This window comes from Saccoglossus kowalevskii, chromosome 7 (assembly GCF_978046115.1).
Source record: "Saccoglossus kowalevskii chromosome 7, keSacKowa6.1, whole genome shotgun sequence".
Lineage (NCBI taxonomy): Eukaryota > Metazoa > Hemichordata > Enteropneusta > Harrimaniidae > Saccoglossus > Saccoglossus kowalevskii.
The window spans coordinates 6,093,700-6,120,279 of record NC_140647.1 but is presented as its reverse complement, the minus strand read 5'-3'; the positions used below and the strand labels follow the sequence as shown (position 1 = coordinate 6,120,279).

At 37.9% G+C, this 26,580-nt stretch overlaps 2 protein-coding genes across 2 annotated transcripts in view; one reads left to right on the top strand and one right to left on the bottom strand.

Moving 5' to 3' along the window:
• Window positions 1–1,311, bottom strand: part of LOC144346253 (ly6/PLAUR domain-containing protein 6B-like) — a 77,646-nt gene extending 76,335 nt beyond the window's left edge. The window contains exon 1 of the mRNA XM_085500999.1: window positions 1,210–1,311. The gene's annotated coding sequence lies outside the window, so the exon portion shown is untranslated. The remainder of the gene's footprint in view (window positions 1–1,209) is intronic.
• A 16,953-nt stretch (window positions 1,312–18,264) lies between these two features.
• Window positions 18,265–25,328, top strand: LOC144349729 (uncharacterized). The gene is made up of 3 exons (XM_085501605.1): window positions 18,265–18,389; window positions 18,566–25,108; window positions 25,278–25,328. Exon 2 carries the CDS (start codon window positions 18,678–18,680, stop codon window positions 24,774–24,776), a length of 6,099 nt encoding a protein of 2,032 aa, XP_085357731.1. The 5' UTR covers window positions 18,265–18,389; window positions 18,566–18,677; the 3' UTR covers window positions 24,777–25,108; window positions 25,278–25,328.
• Window positions 25,329–26,580: the final 1,252 nt, after the last annotated feature.

The window sequence follows — 26,580 nt, the reverse complement described above, 5'->3', positions numbered from 1 at the left end:
AGTAAAAATAAACACATCCAACTAAAAGCACCATTTATTAAAATGTAGGATTTGTAGACATTGTCCATTGCATGATGACATACACTTTCTTTTGGTATGTAAAAAAATACAGAAACACACCAAAAAGAAACTCTCGCATTCCCAATAATATATTAAGAAACCATCACTAATCTGCAGAATGACAATTAAGCTGTTAGAAAATGTTATTTCTAAAGTCCTTTCAGCCAAATTTAATTCCAGCTACATTAAATACACTGCTAATAGTTAAGTTCTAGTTTCTCTGGTATACCTGTGAATGTTGTTGAGAAACTGTTTTGATAAACATTGAACAAAAGTGATGGTATATGGTGTAAAATACCCACTGTCACTTTAAATAAGACACACACTGTGTTAACCAGTTGTCCTTTTGTCAGTACATTCATGGAGGGTTAGGTGGCCAGATAATAGAGAGAAGGGATTCAAATGAAACTACTGCAGGGCACATTATTGTGGAAGATCGAACAAGGTAAAGTTGGTAAACATCAATAATATAAACACAGACACAACACCATTCATTAACAGATAGATAAAGTAAAATACCAGTTTGGAGCAATACACTTAAAGTATACACTCAAGGACATGCATTAGGAAACTTGTAATTGAGCACAGTTATAGCTGTACTTTACAACTTACAAGCCATACTCAGACACTGTCATTCACGAGTCCAGACTTTGAATTGCTAGGGAGGAAAATATGCCTTATTTGAATGGGTGTTCACAATGGAACCCCCACTTGGACAATCACAATCAGGTCTTTTTTACGGACATTCAATACTAAGTTCTGGTTTATACCTTCGGGGTTGCACGATTTATCATCGTATACACGCCCCACTTACATTACAACAAAAAGTAAATTTATAAAACTAGCCTTGTACGTACACTCGGCCATTTTCGAAGCACTTATTTCGTACAGCAACATTGCGAACTTTGGCCAAGTAGGGTTATTTGACTTTACTGAAATGTGACGAGGGAATATGCCAGGATGACAGGAATTATGTTAAAACACGCTGTACATGGGACACAAAGCGACACTGCAAAGCGTACCATCTCATTGCACAGTGGTAGCACCGCAGCGATTTCAGATGGCATGTTTCCTCTACAAATCGAATTTATTTTGAGTCGAAACATTATGCTGTGTACTGGGAATGACTTGCAGAGAATTGGAACATACCTGCACCTTCTATAATGCGGAGATGTTGAACCAAGTGGATCTAAACACTCGAACTTTCCAACTAGTACGACATTCGAAATCCTACAAGCAGCAATTTACTAAAGACAATATGTGTACGTTGTTTACAGGTGATGCCATTCGGTTAGAGGGGTAGACGGTTACGGTGAAGGGGTGAAAGGAAATGTATTTCATTTGAAGGTTGTTTTAACTACATTATGTCATGACACAGTGATTCAGTTTGGTAAAAGTAATAACATATAGAGTAAAAAAAGTTCAAAACTAAAAACAATCACACTAATATACTTGTACCTCGCTACATCTGAGAACGTCCATGAGTGTTTCTGCCCTCTAGAGGTAGCTGTTGAATTACTGTACTGAATGGAAAGGTTTGCACTATTCGACAAGTGATGGCGTGCACTACTAGAAGTGACACACAAAGCTGTTTTCGCAAAATACTTACAAATCATGAAATTGTTAATTTGGATTTACTGTTAGAGTTACTGTTATTGCAGCATTGTTCATGGTTGTTATTTTCGCACAGCTTTCTATTTGAAGTGCCGTGACTAGTTTAAATAGCCACGAGAAGAGAAGTCATCGCCAATCTCAACATAGTCGCACGATTTCAGTTATGATTTCTTAATTCTCCGTGTTTTCGGAGAAATTGTAATAAAGCACTAAACCGTGTTTTGGTCGACTTACGTCCATGTCCAAATAACCTGTCGAATAGTTGAGACCAAGCTCTTCAAAAAATAATTTTTTATTATTTTTTTTGTAAAATTCCTTGAACGTTGTTGGAACGCAGTAAAATGTCATATACTTGTATATATACTAGTAATATAGATCAAAAACTTATATTATATTGGGTATGACAATAAATTAGCTTCGAAATGGCCAAACTCACTACTAGTTTTTACAAATGTGATTAAAACAGAGGCCCAATCAGAGGTACATTACTTGGGGTTTGCAACTCGCATAGTACTGTATGGTGACATCATGTCAAGATCCCATTGAAGTCTCATCTCGTAGATAGCGAGACTGAGGCTACGACCTTCTGACATGATATATATCAATGTTCAAGGTTTGTAATGAAAAAATAAAACTTTTCTTGCCACTATCGTAGTGAAAAATGTAATACATCGAAAATGTACAGAAAATATAGTTCTCGTAATCCGTCATATCGTGGGCAGCTATTTTGATCGACCTGGACATCCCAGTATCCTAGTTACCGCGGGCATGCGCATTCGCATTTTTCTGAGTTGGAACGCTTATGCGAGAGCGAGATTGTAACGGGATCTTGGTATCATGCCACCGTAGTTGCAAACCCCAAGTAATGTACCTCTGGCCCAATATAGGGTACTGGTTTCTGGGCGGTAACAGTTATTTTGGATGTCCGGAAAGATAAAAGCCCATTCAATAAAGTCACTTACAATATTGATAACAACACAAATCAAAACAGAAGGTTGTAAGCACTATTCTACTTATGGAGTACATTGTTATTCAAGTTCTGGTTCTACGCATTCTATGGCACCGTCAGATCAATATAGAATCAACACGTAAAATGTATTCCATACAGTTGGATGTTGTATAATAACATCGCTTATTAGAAAAAAATAAAATAAATCTGAACGTGTTGAAACCAGCCTTAAACATTATATCATTCAAGATCACTCAGATATCACTCTGTTTAACATTCTAGTATTCAAAAACAATATACAATGTATAACACTTGAGCACTATACCCAAACTGCGAATGTAACCGTATACATTTTTATTTTCCATGTTCCAGTGTACGTTATCTGAGCAAAATATTTGACAACATTATTTTCAATACAGTATTTAAAATATGGGACAGCATATTAATCAACGGTGTCGTACTATAAAGCGTACAGTAACGCCAGTAACGCGCAGCTACTGCTGATGTTGTGGGTTGGTGGCACGCACTGGCTCAGTCGGTGTTTTTTACACTCAGAGAAATGTCTTTTCCTCTGGCAAGTAGTATGGAAAATAATGTTTTCGATGTTACGTTTATTAGTAACACGTGTATTAATTAATGAGATAGGTGGAGTAACTTAGAGTTAACGGGAAAGAATAGATACTATGTTAGTTTAGTTAGGATACCATCAATCTGATTAAAATCTGATGTAGTGTACGGGCTTTAATTATTTTGGCTATAAACTTATTTTAATTTTATTTTTTATTACTTTTGTTATTAATGCCCTTTTATTTTATTTTATTATTTTACTTTGATTTTGATTTTGTGATTTTTTTTTAGTTCCGCGTAGGTAGGGCAGAATTAAAAAAAAATCACAAAATCAAAATCAAAGTAAAATAATAAAATAAAAGGGCATTAATAACAAAACTAATAAAAAAAATTAAAATAAGTTTATAGCCACATGAATGATTGAGATGGAATTTAGTCAATTGAATGATAACCATAGTGAAAGACAGTGGCGGCTACAAGAAATTATGCATGGGGGTATGCTCACCACCCCATCCTCACCTTACTAGGGGAACATTTTGAAATCTAGACCCTCTGAAACGCCAATTCCTGATTTTTGAGGGGACGATGCCCCCCCCCCCCCACACACACACACACATTTTTTCAAAAGGTGCGATCGCTCAGCGCCTCCGCCGCCATTGGAGGACGTACGAAATTCGTGTGATCAAGTACATGGATTGACAGTAAGAACTACACTCACATTTATAGGGGTATGTGGTTTAATTTAATAAAAGAATGAAAATACAGACAAATGCAAAGTCATCATCGGTTATACATTCAAAATATTCTGATTTCATCAAATGCTTAACAAATGTTCAAAATCACCACGTGTTGTTTATATCATCACGCGCGATTTCGTAACATCTCACGTGGTTTCACTGGACAATACTTTCGGGAAAAAAAAGTTTCTGGTCAATTTTTTCCACAAATTTTTGGTTAATAATTTTTATTTAAATTGTGCCTTATTTTGATTCCCTTTTTCTAAAATGTTAAGCGATGCTTGCGATGACCGGAAACGCGAATATTTGTATTGGGTCTTATTGAATTATTGAAGAACAACAATAAAGGACGGATGGATACTTTTATAGTTCCTACAATCGCAGCATTTTTAGTTAGGATAAATCACAAATTCATTTGATCTACAGTATGGACTATCAAACAACATTTTTTACAAATTACAGCCATATTGCATTTTTAAATGTGTACAAATGTTTTACAAAAGCGTGGTCCCGTGTGGTTGATTAGGCTGACTTTGTGAGTGAAAGACTTTCCACAGAATTCACATGTGTATGGTTTGTCACCGGTATGAAGCCGCATGTGTACTTTAAGATGGCACATGTGTATGGTTTGTCACCGGTATGAAGCCGCATGTGTACTTTAAGATGGCACATGTGTATGGTTTGTCACCGGTATGAAGCCGCATGTGTACTTTAAGATGGCACATGTGTATGGTTTGTCACCGGTATGAAGCCGCATGTGTACTTTAAGATGGCACATGTGTATGGTTTGTCACCGGTATGAAGCCGCATGTGTACTTTAAGATGGCACATGTGTATGGTTTGTCACCGGTATGAAGCCGCATGTGTACTTTAAGATGGCACATGTGTATGGTTTGTCACCGGTATGAAGCCGCATGTGTACTTTAAGATGGCACATGTGTATGGTTTGTCACCGGTATGAAGCCGCATGTGTACTTTAAGATGGCACATGTGTATGGTTTGTCACCGGTATGAAGCCGCATGTGTACTTTAAGATGGCACATGTGTATGGTTTGTCACCGGTATGAAGCCGCATGTGTACTTTAAGATGGCACATGTGTATGGTTTGTCACCGGTATGAAGCCGCATGTGTACTTTAAGATGGCACATGTGTATGGTTTGTCACCGGTGTGAAGCCGCATGTGTACTTTAAGATGGCACATGTGTATGGTTTGTCACCGGTATGAAGCCGCATGTGTACTTTAAGATGGCACATGTGTATGGTTTGTCACCGGTATGAAGCCGCATGTGTACTTTAAGATGGCACATGTGTATGGTTTGTCACCGGTATGAAGCCGCATGTGTACTTTAAGATGGCACATGTGTATGGTTTGTCACCGGTATGAAGCCGCATGTGTACTTTAAGATGGCACATGTGTATGGTTTGTCACCGGTATGAAGCCGCATGTGTACTTTAAGATGGCACATGTGTATGGTTTGTCACCGGTATGAAGCCGCATGTGTACTTTAAGATGGCACATGTGTATGGTTTGTCACCGGTATGAAGCCGCATGTGTACTTTAAGATGGGTCGCCTGAGTAAACTCATATTGACAGATTTCACATTGATACGGTTTTGGGCCAGTATGGATGCGAGCGTGGATTTTCAAAGTGTTTTGCGATCCAAAGCATTTCAAACACACTTCGCACTGATATGGTTAAGGTTTATACCCACTGTGTGAGACGCTGTGACGATCGAGGGCGTTTCTCTTGGTGAAGCTTTTCTCACACTCGCCACATTGGTACGATTGCTGGCCAATGCGTGTTTCCATATGATGTTGCAGATCGTTTCTGTTTGTATAAGTATCGTCGCATTTTCTACACCGGTACTGTACGGCATGTAATTTCATGTGGTATTTCAATTGGTTCATCCATATAAACTCTTTAGAACACGTTTCACATCGGTATGGCGCCCTCACTTGGTTAAGCAATATTTCTACTTCGTTCTTGATATCCATAACCTTGGAATGAAACAATAACGATAACAAACAGTTAACTCGACGTACGTGCAATTTGTTCTGCCTACAATCTAAGAAATAAGCACTCGGGCGCAATATGTATACATCACCAGCATTTTTAATTACTGAATTTGCTAATTTAATTTTCTTGATAACGTTCAAGAGGGAGAACAACTGACTAAAAGTTGGAGATATATTATTCAGAGTGCACATCTTGTAGTCACTAAGATATGACCTTTTTGCATTCATTATTCTGTAATTGAAGTTGATGTTGCATATGGTATGGTTAAATATACGCTTGTAACGTACGACTAACGAGTAATAATAAAATATAACGGCGAACTAGGAATAAAAGAACTTAATCGATTGGATATAAAATATATGTGTGACCGAAAGTTCCGTTGCCGAAACGTCTGGGGTGTCAAATGGCGGAAGTTTCGGCTAGATACATGATTTATATCTTAGCGATTGAATCATTGCAGTTATACATATTTATATTTATTTTATTTATATTTACTAAAAGCTCACACGTTACAAATGCGGCATATTTTTATGTATTTAGTTTTAACCCGTTCGTTGCATTATCAATTTCTGAATTATCTTGTCAAAATCAGTTTTTACAGTTTTTTTTTACAAGTTTCACAATATCGAAAAAGGAAAGTCTTTATCGTAGTGTTTAAGTACAGCCTAATTATTGTATTTACAATTACTTATATTATAAGTCGTACGTTGAAAGTAAAGCGTGTATTTATTTATTTACTAATAAGCTCGTGTGGTACAAGTACGGTATATTTCTTATTAGTTTTAAATCGTACGTTGCAAGTACGGCATATATTCGTAATTATATACCCTATTAGGCTATATATAAAATATGTTTCGCCACCTTGGCTACTATCGCAGATTTTTTGTCACCGGAGTGATTTGATTCACATCGCAAATTTTGGTTCCCCGGGCGTCTCCAATAAATAACCCATCTACCCCTGAATTGAATTTATGAAACATTGTACAATGTATTATCTTTTATTTCAGTCTATCAAACACATATGAGAGTCCATATAAAAATAAATAAATAAATAAATAAATAAATAAATAAATAAATAAATAAATAAATAAATAAATAAATAAATAAATAAATAAATAAATAAATAAATAAATAAATAAATAAATAAATAAATAAAAACATTGTATAGAGATCGTCAAGAGTGAAGAAATCGTTGTTTGTAAGACACCTCTCCTTATACTTTCATTTAGAATATTTTCACTCTGTGGCTAATATAATCTTACCCTTGAACTCTGCTTAGGCCAAAACGTCCATGGCCGAAACGTTTGACATGCGTATGAAAAGACGCACACTCACGAACTCCACAACTTTCATTTGAGCGTTTGAGGATAGTGGGAATGGAAACACAAGTCACACCACTCATGAAGATTGGTGATTCGATTGCTGGCCGGGATAGCTGTATTTAGTATTTAGTGTTTATTTCGATGTAATGTGTCTACATTTGCGTTTCTATGTGTAAAAGCATATCTGTGAACGGCGACAGATTGTTGTGGTTCAGTGGTTCCCTTGACAATGGCAACTGACTTTTAGCTTGTACATATTTAATACATACACCCATTACAATTATCAAAACATCAAATGCAATCATGTACTAGTAAATTATCAATGATTTTGGATTTGTTAAAAAATAACCAAATTGATATGGCACTATCTAGTTGGTGGTCAAGTGTGAATTGCCAATACAGGCTGTTTTATTACGCTTCCAAGGGTTCTGTCACATGTAAGATTTTGATAGATATCCAGCTAGCTACGAACGACATTATATACGTGACGCGCGCACATAAACAAAAACAGCACACTACAATGGGGTTAATCGGATCCTGATCGGACTAAAATAAAACGCAATAAACAAAACTTTCCGGCGAATGAACAATTTAATGAAACCGGCATGTATGTACGATACACAACAAGTTAAACAATTACCTTGATAAAATAAACGTCGGTATACGATTGCAACAAATCCTGGAATGCCGTGAGAAATCCAAGTAATCAGCGCCAATTACGTAACACGGTGCGGCGACTATGGTCGGATCGACCGATATAATAGTGTAATTCGATGATTATCTCCCAGTAACAAGAAGTATTTACATCGAACATAACCCAAGTGATACAATATACCTTGTTGAGCAGAAAATGTTTCAGTTGTTCGACCTGTTCATAAATTACAGATGATTTTTTGAGAAAACGTCGACATAACGTATCCGCAAGCGTCTCTGACCGCCGAGAATATCCAAATTTATCACAGTTGTTATGCATGCTGTGATTGGTTGAAACTCGGTCACATGACATTGAATACTCATAACACATGCTTGTAAGGGCAATATCACGATTTGTTGCCTGTGTAAAGGATCGTGCCATGACTGGGTGAGCAGTGGCGTCGGCGTCACCGGGCGTATAGTGTTTCGGGGGGGTCTAAATTTCAGATCTCGTCCCTTCATACAAAATGTTGTGCCGTCGTCTCTGGTTAGGTAGAGTTCGTGATGAGTGGGGAGAGATGCAGCAACCATTGAAAACAAAAGGTGGCAGAGATAAAAGAACCAGACACACCAGCATCGGGGTATGTGGCAAAGGACATGAATAAGACTGACCTCAAGTTTATGGAAGAACAATTAATATCAAAAACAAAAGGTTGCCGAGGGGTTAAATGGCACTACGACCGAATCGGATGTGTCCCGGCCGACGGTAGTCACCCGGTGGGTGTTAGGACGATCCGGCCCTGGTCGCTTGTGGCCGAATATATAAACTATATTTGATATGTGTTCTTGTTTGATGTTAATATATAATTATTAAATGCACAACGAATGTATGACTATCTTATTCAAAACTTATTTTTACGATTTAACATGATCGTTTTTGACAGTGCAACAGATGTTTGTTCATTTATTCGCCGCCGGGCCACAAACATAAAATACATATCTAATACAATCCGTTTCATGTGTGTCGACTTTTATATCTTTCATGGTTATTACTTTTTTTTATTAGTTATTACCTTCCATGGTAGTACCTAGCGACCTTACGGTTGTACTTTCCAAAAACAGTGTTGCGCCAATAAAAAAAAATAAACATTACGGTCGGAGCATAAAATACGTGGTGTTAAGAGGGGGAAATTTTTTTTAAAAACTTACCGGTCTGTTTCTCTTGCAGTTCAATCGTGTGAGTTCTGTGTTCGTACACTGTGTGCTGTGAGATTCCACGTGTAGATTTGGTGAACAGGAATAGCCGATATGTTTGTATCATAGTAAGTATCTATATGATGGGTATTGCATCGTGTGGTAGCGCCCACTCCAACCATTGTTCTTAGTGTGAATTGCGCTTTACACACGAATAACAGGTGTTCCTCGTCCTGGACAAGCCGATACAGTCTCTTGTCCCATTCATATGCTAACCACGTGACATTCATTCTCAGACACACGTGTTATATTTAAGCTGAGTATAAACAGGAAGCATCACCAACTGTTACGGACAAAATAAAGTAGTCCCGGATAGTATTTTTATCTTATCTACGGACAACAGTTTTTAATCTGAGTGGTATCATGTACCTAAATGCTGCTGCTTTTTCATTAGCAGACGTTTCGGCCGCGGATGTTCTTTTTATTCTGAGTCCACGGCCGAAGCATCAATTATTGAGAAAACCGCGACGTTAACGGTGGACGGAAGTTTCAAAGCCGTAAGTTCCGGTCGCACTTTTGCGATAGATACCTGAATGATACGAGAATACAGGTTTCCGATCCAGGCACAACACTTTACTGAAACGTTGGCGAGAAATACATTGCGTTAATTTACCTCCATGCGTTAACCAAACAAGCCAACAAACATGTAGGTGCATGTGGAGCCCTCATCGGCCGAACGGAATCAGACGAGCACCGCGGGGGGCGCAATTCACGCGACTATGTCAGGCTGGGTTACTAGGAAAACGGTTACGAAATTCTATTGTTAGATATGATAATTACCCACTGACTTCTCTTCGATGCGTATCCAACCACGTCATCGCTTATATTGCTATCTTCGCTCGCTTTCCATGTGTGTCCACTAAATTGAAGAAAGAGAGCTCGTTAAGCCGAAGGATCGACGTAGAAACCTCAGACAACTAATAATTATTAAATTGGCAGCCCAAAATACTAATGACGTAAATTCGAATTATTGAACATCAATAAAAAAAAAGTGACTTTGTCAGCCTTTTATTCAGGCATCTCACAGTGGATTTATTCTATTTAAACCAGATGAACCGTCTACACGGCATGCTTTGTCGGTTATATAATAGTTTGTCTATTTCGCGCGATTAGTTCGTTAGTCGACGCGTTCATCTCGAGTCCCCTAGGTAGACGTTTGTTTGTAAACAATGACTCGCTATGGCCGTCTGAAGCATGCACGGGTGACGACTCCCCCGCTTTAATAGTGGCACATTTCCCCTGTATGAACTACTAGTATTTGTTTGGAGCAAAAATAGATATTTAAAAACAATTTCCATAGGAAGCCACGTTAAAACATTATTTTATAAACAAATGAATAGTAATAGTCACCACATGTAACCAGATGATGAGAAGTGGTTTGAACCGTAATAATAATAATAATAATAATAATAATAATAACCGTATCTAGTGTGAAACGTACTTGGTGAACAGATTATATATGGTGTTTGTGAACAAATGAAACCGTGTATTTAAAAAAATAAAGAAATCTGGGCACAATGGTTTTAACTCCTTAAAGCATGTCAGACAACATGGGAGAGGAACATTTTATGTGGCCATCAAATATATTTTTGGGTTGGGTCAACTGTATCGAGTAAAATACCTCGATCTAATATATGGATTAGATTTCGAATAAATATCAAAAAGTAGTGAAACACCCCCCCCCCCGCAACTTGAACAGAGTCGGTGTTTTAAGTTCGGGCAGTTCTTTCAAGTTTTTAGTGCCCCCTCATGAGTTTGTACGTTCATGGAAGGTTCGTACCTTCCATGCACTGCATGAAAATTCGAATTTCCGTCGTAGCCGCTTGCCGGATTAGCAACGTGTTTTGCAGTAAATCCGTTGTTTATATTTGGGTGCGTAAACGTTCGAATTTCCCTCGCGTAACCGTCGAAACTGAAACGACGTAAATTTAGAAATTGCGCGTTTGATACGCCCAATGTAAACAGCGGAAATTCCCAAATTTGCTGTCGTTTTACGCTGAACTTAAAGAACTGATATACTACGTTGCCCGTTGTATATTTTCAACGTAAATTGACGGGCAACTCTGAGTTTGTCGTTGTTTTACGTTCAACTTATTAAGCGGAAATCACGCAGCTTGAACTGCTGCACTACTGGCTTGACATGGTAGAAATCATTCACTTTTCATATAAACCTGCTTAGGTGGCCAGGTCTAAAGACTATAGAAATATATTTCGAACTAATCCGTTTATAATTTACTAATTTATCGTCAACTATATATTTTTTGTTTTACAATGGTATTGTTTGAACTAATACTCAATGATTTGATTGTGGCGAAGTGCTTAACTAGCGACTGTAACTGTACATTACATAAATATGCTATTATAGCGACATATAATAATTTATTACATACGAATCCGTAGTGACTAATAATAATATTACTTCTGTTATTGCGCCCTCGCCGATCTCAAATCCAGTTGAACTTTACAATTCATGCGAAGCAAAATAGCTCCTTATCATGGCTTATGCGATGGTTGTGCGCCCTCTGTAAATTGAGTATGTTTATCTATGGAATTAACACTTTAGCGACTATTGACATGTTTTGAAGTGGCCTTGGACCTTACATGGATCATACCTTCCATGCATGGATAATGTACGGGTTTAACCCGCACCATCGCTATTCCTACGAGCACGAAATGTGTTTTGAGGTTAACCTGAATTTGAGATTTACTGGATTCCGGCAGAGCAGGATCCCGGCGGACATTATCTCAGAAAACATGTGTTTAGATAATGTAATTTTTAAGTTACTGCCAACACATTACAATAGAACAGGGTCGACGATGAACGTTGATGTACTGTGAATTACTTTATTTTAGCTGGAATTGTTGTTTGCTGAAAAGTGTTTTTGAGTGTTTTGCATGGATTTTTTTTACTGATTTCTGACGAGTTGAATGTGACATATAGGAAAAAGGTATATTCGCGAAAATAAAGTATTTCGCAGTAGATCTAAAAGGTCACCAATTTCAATCTTTATTTTAAAATACAAATAGTCCTATTGTTGCTTTATAAATCATAATATATAATATACAGCTAAAAAATAGGTGGTTTAACAATTAACGGATTATGGTACGCTCACATTAAATGCCATCGTCTCCATGCGATGTACTGTCTGGGAGTTTGTTCTACCCTGATTGTGTGTACAAGGAATGTTTTCTATATCATCACTTATATTACAAGTGTATTGCAATACTTGATGACCATGTAATTTTCAGGGAAAATGTTATGATCTTTTTTTATGAAGATGATGTCTACTCATGAGTTACTGTAGCACACGAATCTACAGGAGTGTTTTTTGTGAACGGCAGGTCGGCCCTGGGATTCTGGCCCGGATTCACGCGACTAATTGACATAATTTTAAAACATACGACAATTCGTTCCACGCAACCCACTCTGTAAAATAGCGTTATTTCAAACAACACCACTTAGCATTAAGTAGTAATTAACGAGGCGTTATATTCGGACAACTTGAAGCGGGTGAGCCAACAACCAATAGCCAACACAGCGACAGGCGTATTTATAACTGTTGTGACGTTGCTTCTCTTTCAAGGGCTAAAAATCGTTCTACGATTACATCACTTCCGCTTTAGGATCTTGTAATCATGACAAGCACTACGGTCAGGTATTTAAAATGACAAAAAATGACCATGCTCACGTGATTCTCACGTACGTGAGTTAGACCGGAAATCGGCTAAACTCACGCGTGCGCGTGAGAATGGGTGTTTTTACGTGTGTTCTCACGTAACACAGTACACTTCAAGGGTGACAAAGATAAAAGTGTGTATGTGCGTGAGAATGATTGTTTTTAGTGCGTTCTAACGCAATGTTTCTTTTTCACGTGAGAACGCACTAAAAAACAATCATTCTCACGCACGTGAGATTGGACTCTAACGCATTTTCCTTTTTCACGTGAGAACGCACTAAAAAACAATCATTCTCACGCACGTAAGATTGGGTTCTAACGCAATGTTTCTTTTTCACATGAGAACGCACTTAAAAACAATCATTCTCACGCACGTGAGATTGGGACGCAAAACCCTATAAGGGATCTCACGCATTTTCCTTTCCCACGTGAGAATGAACTAAAAAACAATCATTCTCACGCACGTAAGATCGGACTCCAACGCAATGTTGCTTTTTCACGTGAGAACGCACTAAAAAACAATCATTCTCACGCACGTGAGTTCGGGCTCTAACGCATTTTCCTTTCTCACGTGAGAACGCACTAAAAAACAATCATTCTCACGCACGTGAGATTGGGACGCAAAACCCTATAAGGGATCTCACGTATTTTTCACTAAAAAACAATCATTCTCACGCACGTGAGATCGGACTCCAACGCAATGTTTCTTTTTCACGTGAGAACGCACTAAAAAACAGCCATTCTCACGCACGTGAGAACAGACCGGAAACTGTCAAACTCCCATACGAAAAAGTATTTACGTGACAATGGCTAATTTCCGGCCCTACTCGCGTACGTGAGAAAGACGTGAGAATGGTCAAAATTTTGACCTATAAATAACTCGGTCTTTTTACCTTCCATGGGTTGACGCTATGACATCACGTCTATTCAGTCTTCCTACTTAGAATTCATAATTGAGATTGTTCTAGCATTTACTAATATTGTTGACGTTTATTATTTGGGCTTAAATGTAATATTCAAGATAATAAATGTTGTTGGATATCGATAATAAGGTGGTTTCTCATTGTAAAATAATGGAAGCTTTTGTGGAGGGGCTGTGGCTTAACTCAATTTCGAATCAAAATATTCGGGCGGTATAAATAAATCATAGCTTAGAAGAGGCCTTTGATGAAAGGGCGGTGGTCTTTGCTCAGTGCGTGCACGGTTACTAAAAGAGATAGTAACCGTGGTGCGTGTTTGAATTTTATGTAAGTAAACAACGTGTTGTATACGTCGCTATGAGTCCATATCAAACACGACGTGGCGCGACAACCATTGCATTTTAATCCCAAGGTTAGGTGGCCCATGGAAGTAAAAAGAGCCTCCATGGGTGACCTAACTACAGCATGATCAAGCGCTAGATTGCGTAACTGCAACTATCATTGACCATGGACGTATAAACAGATACCTCCATGCATTGACTAAGTTAGGTTCGTGAAATTTGTTTTTACAATTGCAACCAGGATGGCTGTGAGAGACGTCAATTAGCCTGCCGAGGAAACAAAACCAATGGTTGGTATATATTAAAGGAAAACTAATTTCTCAATGGTTATTCCAAAGACAGCATTGTAGAAACATAAAGCAGAGACTTCAATTTAAGACACTGTTCCGATAATGCAGACTACCTTTTCGTCGAAATGTGCTACGTACATAAAGGAAAACATCGAGAAACAACACGCTGGGGTTCGGCGTGTTGGTCACTTCTGACGTAACCAAACTGCGGCCTAAATAATAATGTGTGAAAGCGAAAAAAATAACTGACGTCGAGACACCGTGTCCACTTCCTGTTATACTGTTATCTGCATTTTCTGAATTTGCTTTGGCATCGATTTATAACTATAAATCCAACATGTATACCTTCCTTGTTACTTTACTGAGTAATTATATTTAAAATGACAGAAAATTGGGTTTGGGCGTTCCGGTGGACGGACGTTTCAATATTTGAAATTCGCACCTATCGTTATATGTGTAGGTATCAGTTACTAGTATTTCAAACAATAAGTATGATTTTTGTGCCATTGAAAAAATGGTATATGCTTGTATTTTGTGCATGTATTTATGACCAATTTCAAGAATAAGAGTCGTAACTTTCGTAGGTACAAGTATCATGACTCTTCCATACATTTCACTTACGTTCATTAAACTTGAATGAAGTCGCCGCTTGAAAAGAATACTATTTACGAAGTTTAAAATAGCCAAACCTTCCGGATTCGAGCCTCTTGATTGATTCGACAACGGTAGCTATCATTTATTCTAAAAAGTTGATGATCGGTAAACATAAAACTAATCTAAAATATCTCCTGCTTTTCACGTGCGACATGTTTATTAAAAAACAGAGTTAAGCGAATTTAATTAGATATTAATGCGTGAAATCTGGAGGTCATTGCCCATTGCTGCACATAATTCAAACACGTTGTAATAGAGTTCATACTAATATTCACTCCATTTCAAATAAACTAATTCACCATTGAAACATCGCCCAACAAAGATGTCGCTGATCACTCAGTTGTCGCAGCGTGTGTTGTACCATGATACACCCAGTTTCGACTTTTGTAAAATGCGATAGTACAAATATACGTTTCACTTGGTATCACCATGGTGGTAAAAAAGACTTTTACCTCCATAGTATCACATTAGGGTAAAGCTGTGGATGGGGCGCTAAACGGCGGGATATTCGGTACCCTTGAACATGCAATAGAAATTACGTGTATACAGTATATTCTAATTATTCTTCGCAAATAAAACAACAATGCAAATAAGATCTTTTCATTATCTAATTTACATAATACTGAACATAATAATGACCGAGAAGACTGGTTGTTACAGTTGTTGTCTATTACACGATATAAGTGATCAGTTGTTCACAGAAATATTTAATACATAGTCAATTACGTGATATCGGTGATCAGTTGTTTACAGAAATGATGTCGTCATTCAGTTTACAAAAATATTAAAACATACTAGTAGTCTATTCCGTTATTTCGGCGTTTATATTTAGTTGTTTACATAAATATTTAGTGTATAACCACTTTTTTGAAAAGTTATTTTCCAAACTAAAAAACGCCAACGTCCTTTAAAATAGTATGATACAGGTACAAATTTGAAGGGCGCTGGTCGTTGTCTACACGTGTGTATACGTCGCTATGAGTCCCCTATCCAACAGGACGCGATGACCACCGCCCTTTGAACAAAAGATTTTTTATTTTATATGCTGACCAAAAAATATGAGAATAACATTGTTTTAAACGTTTGTAAAATTAACATCGCAAATTTTGAGAATGTGTTTAAGAGATGCCGCGGTGTAAATAAATATTGCAAACAGGGTCTGTTTCGTTCGTAGAATTTTTGTTTTGTTTATTTTGGCTCATAAAAAAAACGTGCTGCATTTGTTTCAGTCTTTGGCATATTTCAGAATGATATTGTCCGGTCGTATTTTTACGTATTTAAGGATCTGTTTATACCAACCGAGTGCACAGTATTAATTTCACCCAACCTGTCTAATTTCCGCTTTATTTTGAAAATATCGCCCGCTGCGCGCATTTTAATTCGTGGTTTTGGCATCGTTATTTTTGGGAAAACACATCAATATTTTCTTCGTTTCTTTGCCCTAGGGAGTTAGCGTTGTCTTTATCAAGTAACTGTCTCGATAATCATTGATGAAAGGAGAGAGCAGTCCTGGATTCAAACGGAACACAGTTCGGCTCCTTCAGCATGTTAAACAAAAGGTCGTAGTTCAAGTTGCGTGCGCGAATGATACAAGGGTATGGTGTGCCATTAGGGCCAAAATTGAAAAACGCCAATAAATAAAAGAATAAATCAAAGAATAGATAAATAAATAAAAGAATAAATAAAAGAATAGATAAATAAATAAAAGACTAAATCAAAAAATAAAACAATAAATAAAAGAATAAATTGAAGAATAGAACAAGAAATAAAAGACTAAATTCAAGAATAGAACGATAAATTAAAAATAGAAGAATAAATAAAATAATAAAATAAAAGAATAAATCAAAGAATAAAATAATAAATAAAAGATTAAATTGAAAAATAGAACGATAAATTAAAAATAGAAGAATAAATAAAATAATAAAACAAAAAATAAAAGAATAAATAAACAAATAGAAAAATTTATAAAACAACAAATAAATAAATAAATAAATAAATAAATAAATAAATAAATAAATAAATAAATAAATAAATAAATAAATAAATAAATAAATAAATAAATAAATAAATAAATAGAACTGCGAATCGATAAAACATCAAGCATATAGACTGACAATTAAAGAAACCAGCTTATTTAAAAGCGTAATTCTTGAACGTTGACAAGAAAAAGTAAAAGGCGTTGTTTTATACTGAACCACCTTTACTGATGGTAAACATCATGGCAGCCATGGATGGTAAACACTTCCTTCTTAGGCGGGTACATCTTTTGCTTAGCGATGTTTTGAAGTGTATTGAGGATGAAGATCGTATGAATTATGATAGCATTCAATACAAGCTCAACAGTTTGAAGCGTATTTGTTCGCAAGTTAATTCCTACTACTGTGATATGTCTTCTGTTTTGAGCGATATAAGCGAGGTCAATGAAACATTTGCGGCCCTGAACAATGATGTATTCGAAGGATATTGTGTGGACACAGAAGTACTATCTGGAAGAGGAAGACCTCCATATTTTATTACGAAGGATCAGTTGATATACCTAGTCGATACTGGATTTACTATTCCGTATATTAGCCGGTTACTGTGTGTAAGTGAGCGGACGGTGAAAAGACGCATGAGTAAGTTTGACATCAAAATAAGAGATACATATTCTGATATTTCCGACATTCAGTTGGATGACGTTATAAGAGAAATCATCCTCGATTTTCCAAATTGTGGTTATCGCCGTATGACAGGCTTCCTCCGAAGTATGGGGTTACGAGTCCAGCAACAGAGAATGAGACTTAGTTTACACAGGGTCGACCCTGTTGGAGTTCTTTTGCGATCACTAGAAATATTTTCAACGCCAAGGCGTGCATACAGGGTGTATGCACCACTGTCTCTATGGCACATAGATGGACATCACAAGTTAATACGGTAAGGAACATAAATTATGTATACATGGACAATTCAATATCCGAGAGTGGACATAATATATAGCTGAAAATAAAACCATCCACAGAGAGGTAGAACATACGACTACGGTGAAATTGCAATTTAATTTGGATTTGGACTGTATAAACACACCACACAATATACTGGTGTAGCTGGTACTGTATAAACACACCACACATTATACTGGTGTACCTGGTACTGTGTAAATACACCACACAATATACTGGTGTACCTGGTACTGTGTAAATACACCACACAATATACTGGTGTTGTTGCTACCGTCGTACAGTAAATCTAGGAATTCCTCTACAGCGCCCTCTATTGCAATTGTTTGTTTGTTATGCACTGGAGTAGAAATGCCGTCAACGTAAATATGGCAGCCATTTAAAGACCGGGCTCCATCAGTTTGCCCCGAAATCTAGGTGAATACTTAATTTAAATGTATTTTCTAGTAGCAATAGAAATGATTAATATCTATTGGTGCCGACATTACAATTGTGTTTGATTCTTTGTATTTTATGGATTTGTATTTGATGATTCAAAATGTGCATGTTCATTACGACGTTGCTCAAGTTTTATATGTACTTTTGTACTGTAGTTTACCTGGATGGTATAGACAGCAAAAATAAAGTTCGTGAAGACTACGAAATTACAGCTATTATCATTCTGAGTAAAGAATTAAGGGTAGCGCCCGCAACAGTAAACTAGAAATGTCCGAGGACACAGAAGTTCAGCTTGAAGGTCAATCTCCAGTCGATGAAGACAGAGATCAAGCAGCAAGTGTCAATGGGACGCGAACGCGGACTTTAACACTGAAAGGTAAGGAGCTCAGATTCAACATTCTTAGAAGAGATTTGAAAGCAAAGAAATCTGAACTTAGTAAAGCCAAAAGAAATGCCATTATGCAAAAAGGATTTGAAGATACTCGAGCACTTAAACAAAAGCTGTTAGTTGCACAGATAGCATGGCAAGACATAAGTGAACTTTATGATGAACTTGCTGAATTGTTGGAAAAGCAGGAAGAAATTGCTGCATTCACAAAACAGAAACAACAAGACTTTTTGGAATGGCATAAATTTGAGGATGACATCAAAGTAGAAATTCAACATCGTATTGATATGGAAATGCTAAACCCTGAATCACTCAAATCAAGTTCACAGAAAACTAAAATTAGTAGCCTTAGCAACCGTACAACTTCCAGTGTCAGGTCAATGAAACTGGAACTTAAGAAACAGGAAGCTGCATTGAGAGTACAGCTAGCGTTTGCACAAAAGGAAAAACAGCTAGAAAGAGAGGAGCTAGAACATAGAAGGAGGATTGAAGAATTAAAGTTACATAAGAAACTTGCTGAAAATCAGGCACAGCAAGAAGTGATATATGAAGTAGACAGATCTGATGAAGGAAGTCAGAATTTGAGTGGCATACTGCCAGCCAATAAGGATGAAGATATGTACAGATTTTTAAATTCACAACCAGAGATGCATGAACAACACTCACAATCAAATAATACAGAAGCACAAAGGGCTATGCAAACTACTAGTTGTACAGCCAGCAGTGTTGATTACAGCCATGTTCCTTCAGTACACGATCAGAACTGTGCATTAATTTTGTCACCAAAAATGGAAGCAAAGGTAAACAAGAAAGTAGAAAACAAGGATGCCAGGGCCAAGGTGAGCAGTGTTCCAAACCCACTTGCGAATGAAGTCACTGATGCTATGAAACAGTTGGTGGACTCATTTAGGCTTCCTCAAGTCAAATTAGAAATTTTCAGTGGAAACCCACTCCAGTTTCCCTCATGGGAGTCCTCTTTCAAGTCTCTGATTGAGTCAAAGGCCCCCTCAGTGGTTGAAAGATTAAATTTGTTGAGCCAACATCTGTCTGGTGAGCCCAAAGCAATGGTTAATAGCTACCTCTTGCTCCAAACTGAAGAGGCATTTGTACAAGCCAAAGCTGAGTTGAAGGACAGGTATGGTAACAATACAGTGATTGCCAAGGCATTCATAGATAAGCTTGCATCATCACCAAGGATCCAACCACGTGACTCCATTGGACTCCGAAGATTTTCTGATATGTTAAATGAAGTTGTTGCAGCAAAGCGAACAATACATGATCTTGGTGTCTTGGATTACCCACAAGAAAATGCAAAGCTGGTAGCTAAAATTCCAACTTATATAGAAAACCAATGGAGACGTATTACACATGCCAGTGTTAGCAGTGGATGTTTTCCAACCTTTGAGCGGTTTGCATTATTTGTGAAAGAAAAGGCAAAAGAAGCAAACATACCTGCTTTTGAACCTGAAGTGAAAGACTGGAAGGAATCTTCTGTTTTCAATAGAGAAAGCAAAAACACCAGCAGGGGAGGGAACCAAGTGAAAGCTAGAACATTTACCACAAATGTAATCAGTGGTAATGAAGATCTGAAGTGCCCTTTTTGCAAAGAACAGCACCATATTGATGACTGTGACAAACTGATGAATCTTCACAGAAGAGAACGGAAGCAATTCTTCAAGACAGAAGGTCTGTGCTATGCTTGTGGGATGACTAAAGAACACAATGGGAGAGCATGTACATCCAGAGTTGATTGTAAGAAATGTTCAAAAAAACATTTGACAGCTCTCCACTATGATGAAAACCGTACTACCAGTGTAAGTCATTGCATTTCTGTATGTAACAGAGAAGGACAGACAACTGACAACTCCATGATTGTACCTGTATGGGTACGAAGCAAAGTTAATCCCAACAGAGAAATCTTACAATATTGTGTTCTAGATCCACAGAGCAATACCTGTTTCATCTCAAAAGAACTTCAGAAACAACTTAGAATCATAGGGCATGATACTGAACTGACACTGTCAACAATGCAAATGAATGGTGCAGTTGTTTCAGCTAAGAGGATAAGGGATTTAGAGATTCTTAGTTACGACAGAAAAGTTGTAATACCAGTGCCAACATCCTACACCAGAGACCATGTTCCAGCAGAGAGACACCAAATCCCAAGTTCAGAGGTGGCAATGAAGTGGAACCATCTACAAAGAATTGCTGATAAGATACCTCCAATCATGCCTCAAGTTAAGGTTGGAATATTAATAGGTAACAATGTTCCATCGGCTGTAAGACCTAGAGATATCATAGCTGGCGATGAAGATCATCCATATGGCCAAAGGTCTCTACTAGGATGGGGAATAGTTGGAACAATTTGTTCAAATTCAGAAAACAATGTTGTGTCAAACCGCATTGTGACCACAGAAACAAATGCAGCGAGTCAGCTTACAGCCATGCCTGCAAATAAGCCGAAATTAGTTAACAGATTGGTAGTTCAGTCAACCTCAAAGGAAATAGTGAGTACACAACAGATTCAACAGATGTTTGAACGGGACTTTATTGAACATAAACACAAACAAGATTCTCTGTCAGTTAATGATCATAAGTTCATCAGGTGCCTCTCTGACAATATCATCAAGAGAGAGGATGGTCACTATGAGATGCCCCTTCCACTGAAGTACAATAATCTTCGACTTCCAAACAACAAACCATTAGCTGTAAAAAGAACATTACAACTCAAAAGACGATTGCAAAGAAATCAGAAATACAAGAAAGATTACTTCACATTTATGGAAGATATCCTAACCAACTGTGCTGAAGAAGTTCCTGAAGATCAACAGAATGTAGATGGCAGGGTGAATTATGTACCACATACAGGTGTGTATCACCCCAAAAAACCTGATAAGATCCGTGTGGTTTTTGATTGCTCTGCAAGATATGAGGGCATATCTCTTAATGACTGTCTCCTCCAAGGACCTGATCTTATCAATGGTCTAGTTGGGGTCTTAAGTCGCTTCAGAAAAGAAGAGGTGGCAGTGATGGCGGACATCCAGGGTATGTTCCACCAGTTTCATGTCACTCCAAATGATAGGGATCTGTTACGCTTCTTATGGTGGAAAGATGGTGACTTGGATAAGGAATTGTCTGAGTACAGAATGACTGTACACTTATTTGGTGCAGCCAGTTCACCAGGATGTGCCAACTTTGGTCTGAAGAGAGCAGCAGATGATGGAGAGGAGGAATTTGGTGAAGAAGCAGCTAGTTTTATCAGAGATGACTTTTATGTAGACGATGGGTTAAAGTCAGTTTCAGATGTAAGCAAAGCCATCACCCTTGTTAACAATAGTATTGATATTTGTGCTAAAGCTGGGTTGAAACTGCACAAGTGGATCTCAAACAAGAGAGAAGTGCTGGATGCAATACCTCCTGAAGCTCGTGCGTCGAGTTTGATGGAAGTAAACCTTCAAACAGACCTCTTACCTGTAGAAAGAGCATTAGAAGTGACATGGGTCGTGGAGGGTGACTTTTTCCAATTTAGAATATTATTGCGCGACTTACCACTTACTCGCAGAGGTATTCTTGCTACCATCTGCTCAGTGTATGATCCTTTAGGTTTTGCAGCCCCAGTAATCCTAACTGGAAAGATCATCTTGCAAGAATTATGTAGAAATAATGTTGATTGGGATGATCCCATCACTGAAGACCTCAGAATGAAATGGATACAGTGGAGAACTGACATTCTTGAGTTACAGAGTTTGAAGGTAAACCGTTGCTATAAACCTAACAACTTTGGTGAAGTCAAGAGAATAGAGCTTCATTACTTCTCTGATGCCAGTGAAACAGGTTATGGACAGAGCACATATTTGAGACAAATCAACCAGGATGACGAAGTATACTGTTCTTTCGTCATAGGAAAGGCCAGAGTCACACCACTCAACAAACAAATCACCATCCCTCGCCTTGAGCTGACAGCAGCAGTTTTATCTGCAAGAATGAGTCACTACATCACCACAGCACTACAGTTTAAAGATGTGAAAGAGTATTTTTGGGTAGATAGTAAAGTTGTTCTTGGATACATAAATAATGAATCCAAACGTTTTCACACCTATGTCGCCAACAGGGTCCAGCAGATACGAGAGTTGACTTCTCCAGATGCATGGAAGTATGTTAACACTGCCTCAAACCCAAGTGATGACGCTAGCAGAGGGATAACTGCCAGGCAACTTATCAAAGATTCTAACTGGTTAACTGGACCAGATTTTCTATGGAATGATAAGTCCCTATCTGCAACAGAATTTCGATATGAGTGTACCAGTGACACAGAAGAAGAGATGAGGAGAGAAATGAAGAGAACTTCCACGGTATTGAAGACTAATTCACTCACAGCCTGTTCAGATGGTCAATTGATCAACCGCTTTGATCAGTACTCATCATGGGACGCATCTAAACGAGCAGCCGCTAATTGTCTACGTCTTAAGGCAAAAATGTTGAGAGCCACCAAAACCATAAATAGAAAGTTAGATCTCACAGATGTCATGTCAGAAACTAATACACCCTTAACTGTACAGGATCTCGCAGAAGGTGAAAAAGCCATAATACGAGAGGTCCAAAGTAGAGCCTTTCAGAAAGAAATACAGATACTGAAGGAAATGAAGCTAGTGGGTAACCCACAATCTAGAAACCAACTAAAGGCACGAAATATACAGTTCAGAAAATCCAGCACTATATATAAACTGAATCCATTCATAGATGACCAGGGTTTGCTGAGAGTTGGAGGTAGAATACAGAAATCCTGCCAGCTCTTTGAAATTAAACATCCAGTCATCTTACCCAAGAATATTCACATAACAACACTAATAGTGCGACACTTCCATGAACAAATCAATCATATGGGAAGAGGCTGTACTCACAACTACATCCGACAGCATGGATATTGGATCATCAGTGGCTCATATACAGTGTCTAAATTGATCAATCAGTGTGTCACATGTAGGAAGTTCAGAAGAGCATCCCAAACTCAGAAAATGGGAGACCTTCCAAGTGACCGCATAAAGGAAGCCCCACCATTCACATATTCAGGTGTAGATCTTTTTGGACCATTCTTAATCAAGGAGAGGAGGAGCCAGTTGAAGAGATATGGTGTAGTTTTTGTGTGCATGGCATCCAAGGCAATTCATCTGGAGACTGTCAACTCTCTAGATACCAATTCTTTCATCAATGCGGTGAGAAGATTTGTTAGCATCCGTGGACCTATTAGGCAGCTGAGAGCAGATTGTGGCACTAACATCGTTGGAACACACAATGAAATGATTAAGGGCCTGAAAGAGATTGATCAGAAGAAAATGGCTGATTTCTTGATAGGTCAGAGGTGTGATTGGATTGAGTTTAAATTCAATGTTCCCAGCAGTAGTCACATGGGAGGAATTTGGGAGAGACAAATAAGGACTGTTCGAAGTGTTCTGGAACCCCTCATCTATCAGGCAGGTCCACAGCTGGATGATGAGTCCTTTCGCACATTTATGGCCGAAGTGCAGAACATCGTAAATTCAAGACCAATTACTCTCAATCAGCTGAGTGAATCCGATTCTCCAGAACCTCTGACACCAAACCATTTGTTAACGATGAAGACCAGAATACTTCTTCCCCCACCAGGCAACTTCCAGAAGGCTGATATGTACTCAACACGTAGATGGAGAAGAGTACAGCACTTAACCAATGAATTTTGGAACCGATGGAGAAAAGAATTTCTGCATACGCTACAGCAAAGGCCAAAGTGGACCACATCACAGTACAATCTGAAATTGGGTGACATAGTCATTATCAAGGAAGATAATGTACCACGTAACTTCTGGCGTCTTGGCAGAGTGACAGCAGTGTATCCTGGGAAAGATGGTTTGGTACGCAAAGTACAGCTTACTACTGCCAGTTCCATAGTGGACAGACCAATCCACAAGCTTGTACTGCTCCTTGCTGTTGATGAAGACTAATTGGGACTATGAATAACATTGAGTACAGTTAAATTGTTACCTTTATTGTTGATGTTATTTTTTGTGAACTCTTACTTGAATTTCAAGAGCAATTATTTTTATAGACATAGTTTGATATAGATATTATAAAGTTTGGCATGAGTGCAAATGTACGATAAATTACCCATTTGCAGAGAGGAGTGTTGCTACCGTCGTACGGTAAATCTAGGAATTCCTCTACAGCGCCCTCTATTGCAATTGTTTGTTTGTTATGCACTGGAGTAGAAATGCCGTCAACGTAAATATGGCAGCCATTTAAAGACCGGGCTCCATCAGTTTGCCCCGAAATCTAGGTGAATACTTAATTTAAATGTAGTAGCGATAGAAATGATTAATATCTATTGGTGCCGACATTACAATTGTGTTTGATTCTTTGTATTTTATGGATTTGTATTTGATGATTCAAAATGTGCATGTTCATTACGACGTTGCTCAAGTTTTATATGTACTTTTGTACTGTAGTTTACCTGGATGGTATAGACAGCAAAAATAAAGTTCGTGAAGACTACGAAATTACAGCTATTATCATTCTGAGTAAAGAATTAAGGGTAGCGCCCGCAACAGGTGTACCTGGTACTGTGTAAACACACCATACATTATACTGGTGTACCTGGTACTGTATAAACACACCAAACAATATACTGGTGTACCTGGTACTGTCTAAATACACCACACATTATACTGGTGTACCTGATAATGTGTAAATACACCACACATTATACTGGTGTACCTGGTACTGTGTAAATACACCACACATTATACTGGTGTACCTGGTACTGTGTAAATACACCACACATTATACTGGTGTGCCTGGTACTGTGTGAATACACCACACATTATACTGGTGTACCTGGTACTGTCTAAACACACCACACATTATACTGGTGTACCTGGTACTGTGTAAACACACCATACATTATACTGGTGTAGCTGGTACTGTATAAACACACCAAACAATATACTGGTGTAGCAGGTACTGTATAAACACACCAAACAATATACTGGTGTAGCTGGTACTGTATAAACACACCACACAATATACTGGTGTACCTGGTACTGTATAAACACACCAAACAATATACTGGTGTAGCTGGTACTGTATAAACACACCACACAATATACTGGTGTAGCTGGTACTGTATAAACACACCACACATTATACTGGTGTACCTGGTACTGTGTAAACACACCACACAATATACTGGTGTAGCTGGTACTGTGTAAACACACCACACATTATACTGGTGTAGCTGGCACTGTATAAACACACCACACAATATACTGGTGTAGCTGGTACTGTCTAAATACACCAAACAATATACTGGTGTAGCTGGTACTGTGTAAACACACCATACATTATACTGGTGTACCTGGTACTGTATAAACACACCAAACAATATACTGGTGTACCTGGTACTGTATAAACACACCAAACAATATACTGGTGTAGCTGGTACTGTATAAACACACCAAAAAATATACTGGTGTACCTGGTACTGTGTAAATGCACCATACATTATACTGGTGTACCTGGTACTGTCTAAATACACCAAACAATATACTGGTGTACCTGGTACTGTGTAAATACACCACACATTATACTGATGTACCTGGTACTGTGTAAACATACCACACATTATACTTTCATTCTAATTTTATTGCAGTTGGAGATTTGTGATCCATGGTGGCATAGACGGATATTCACGTAGAATTATGTATTTACAGTGCAATGACAACAACAGAGCATTCACAGTACTGGAGGACT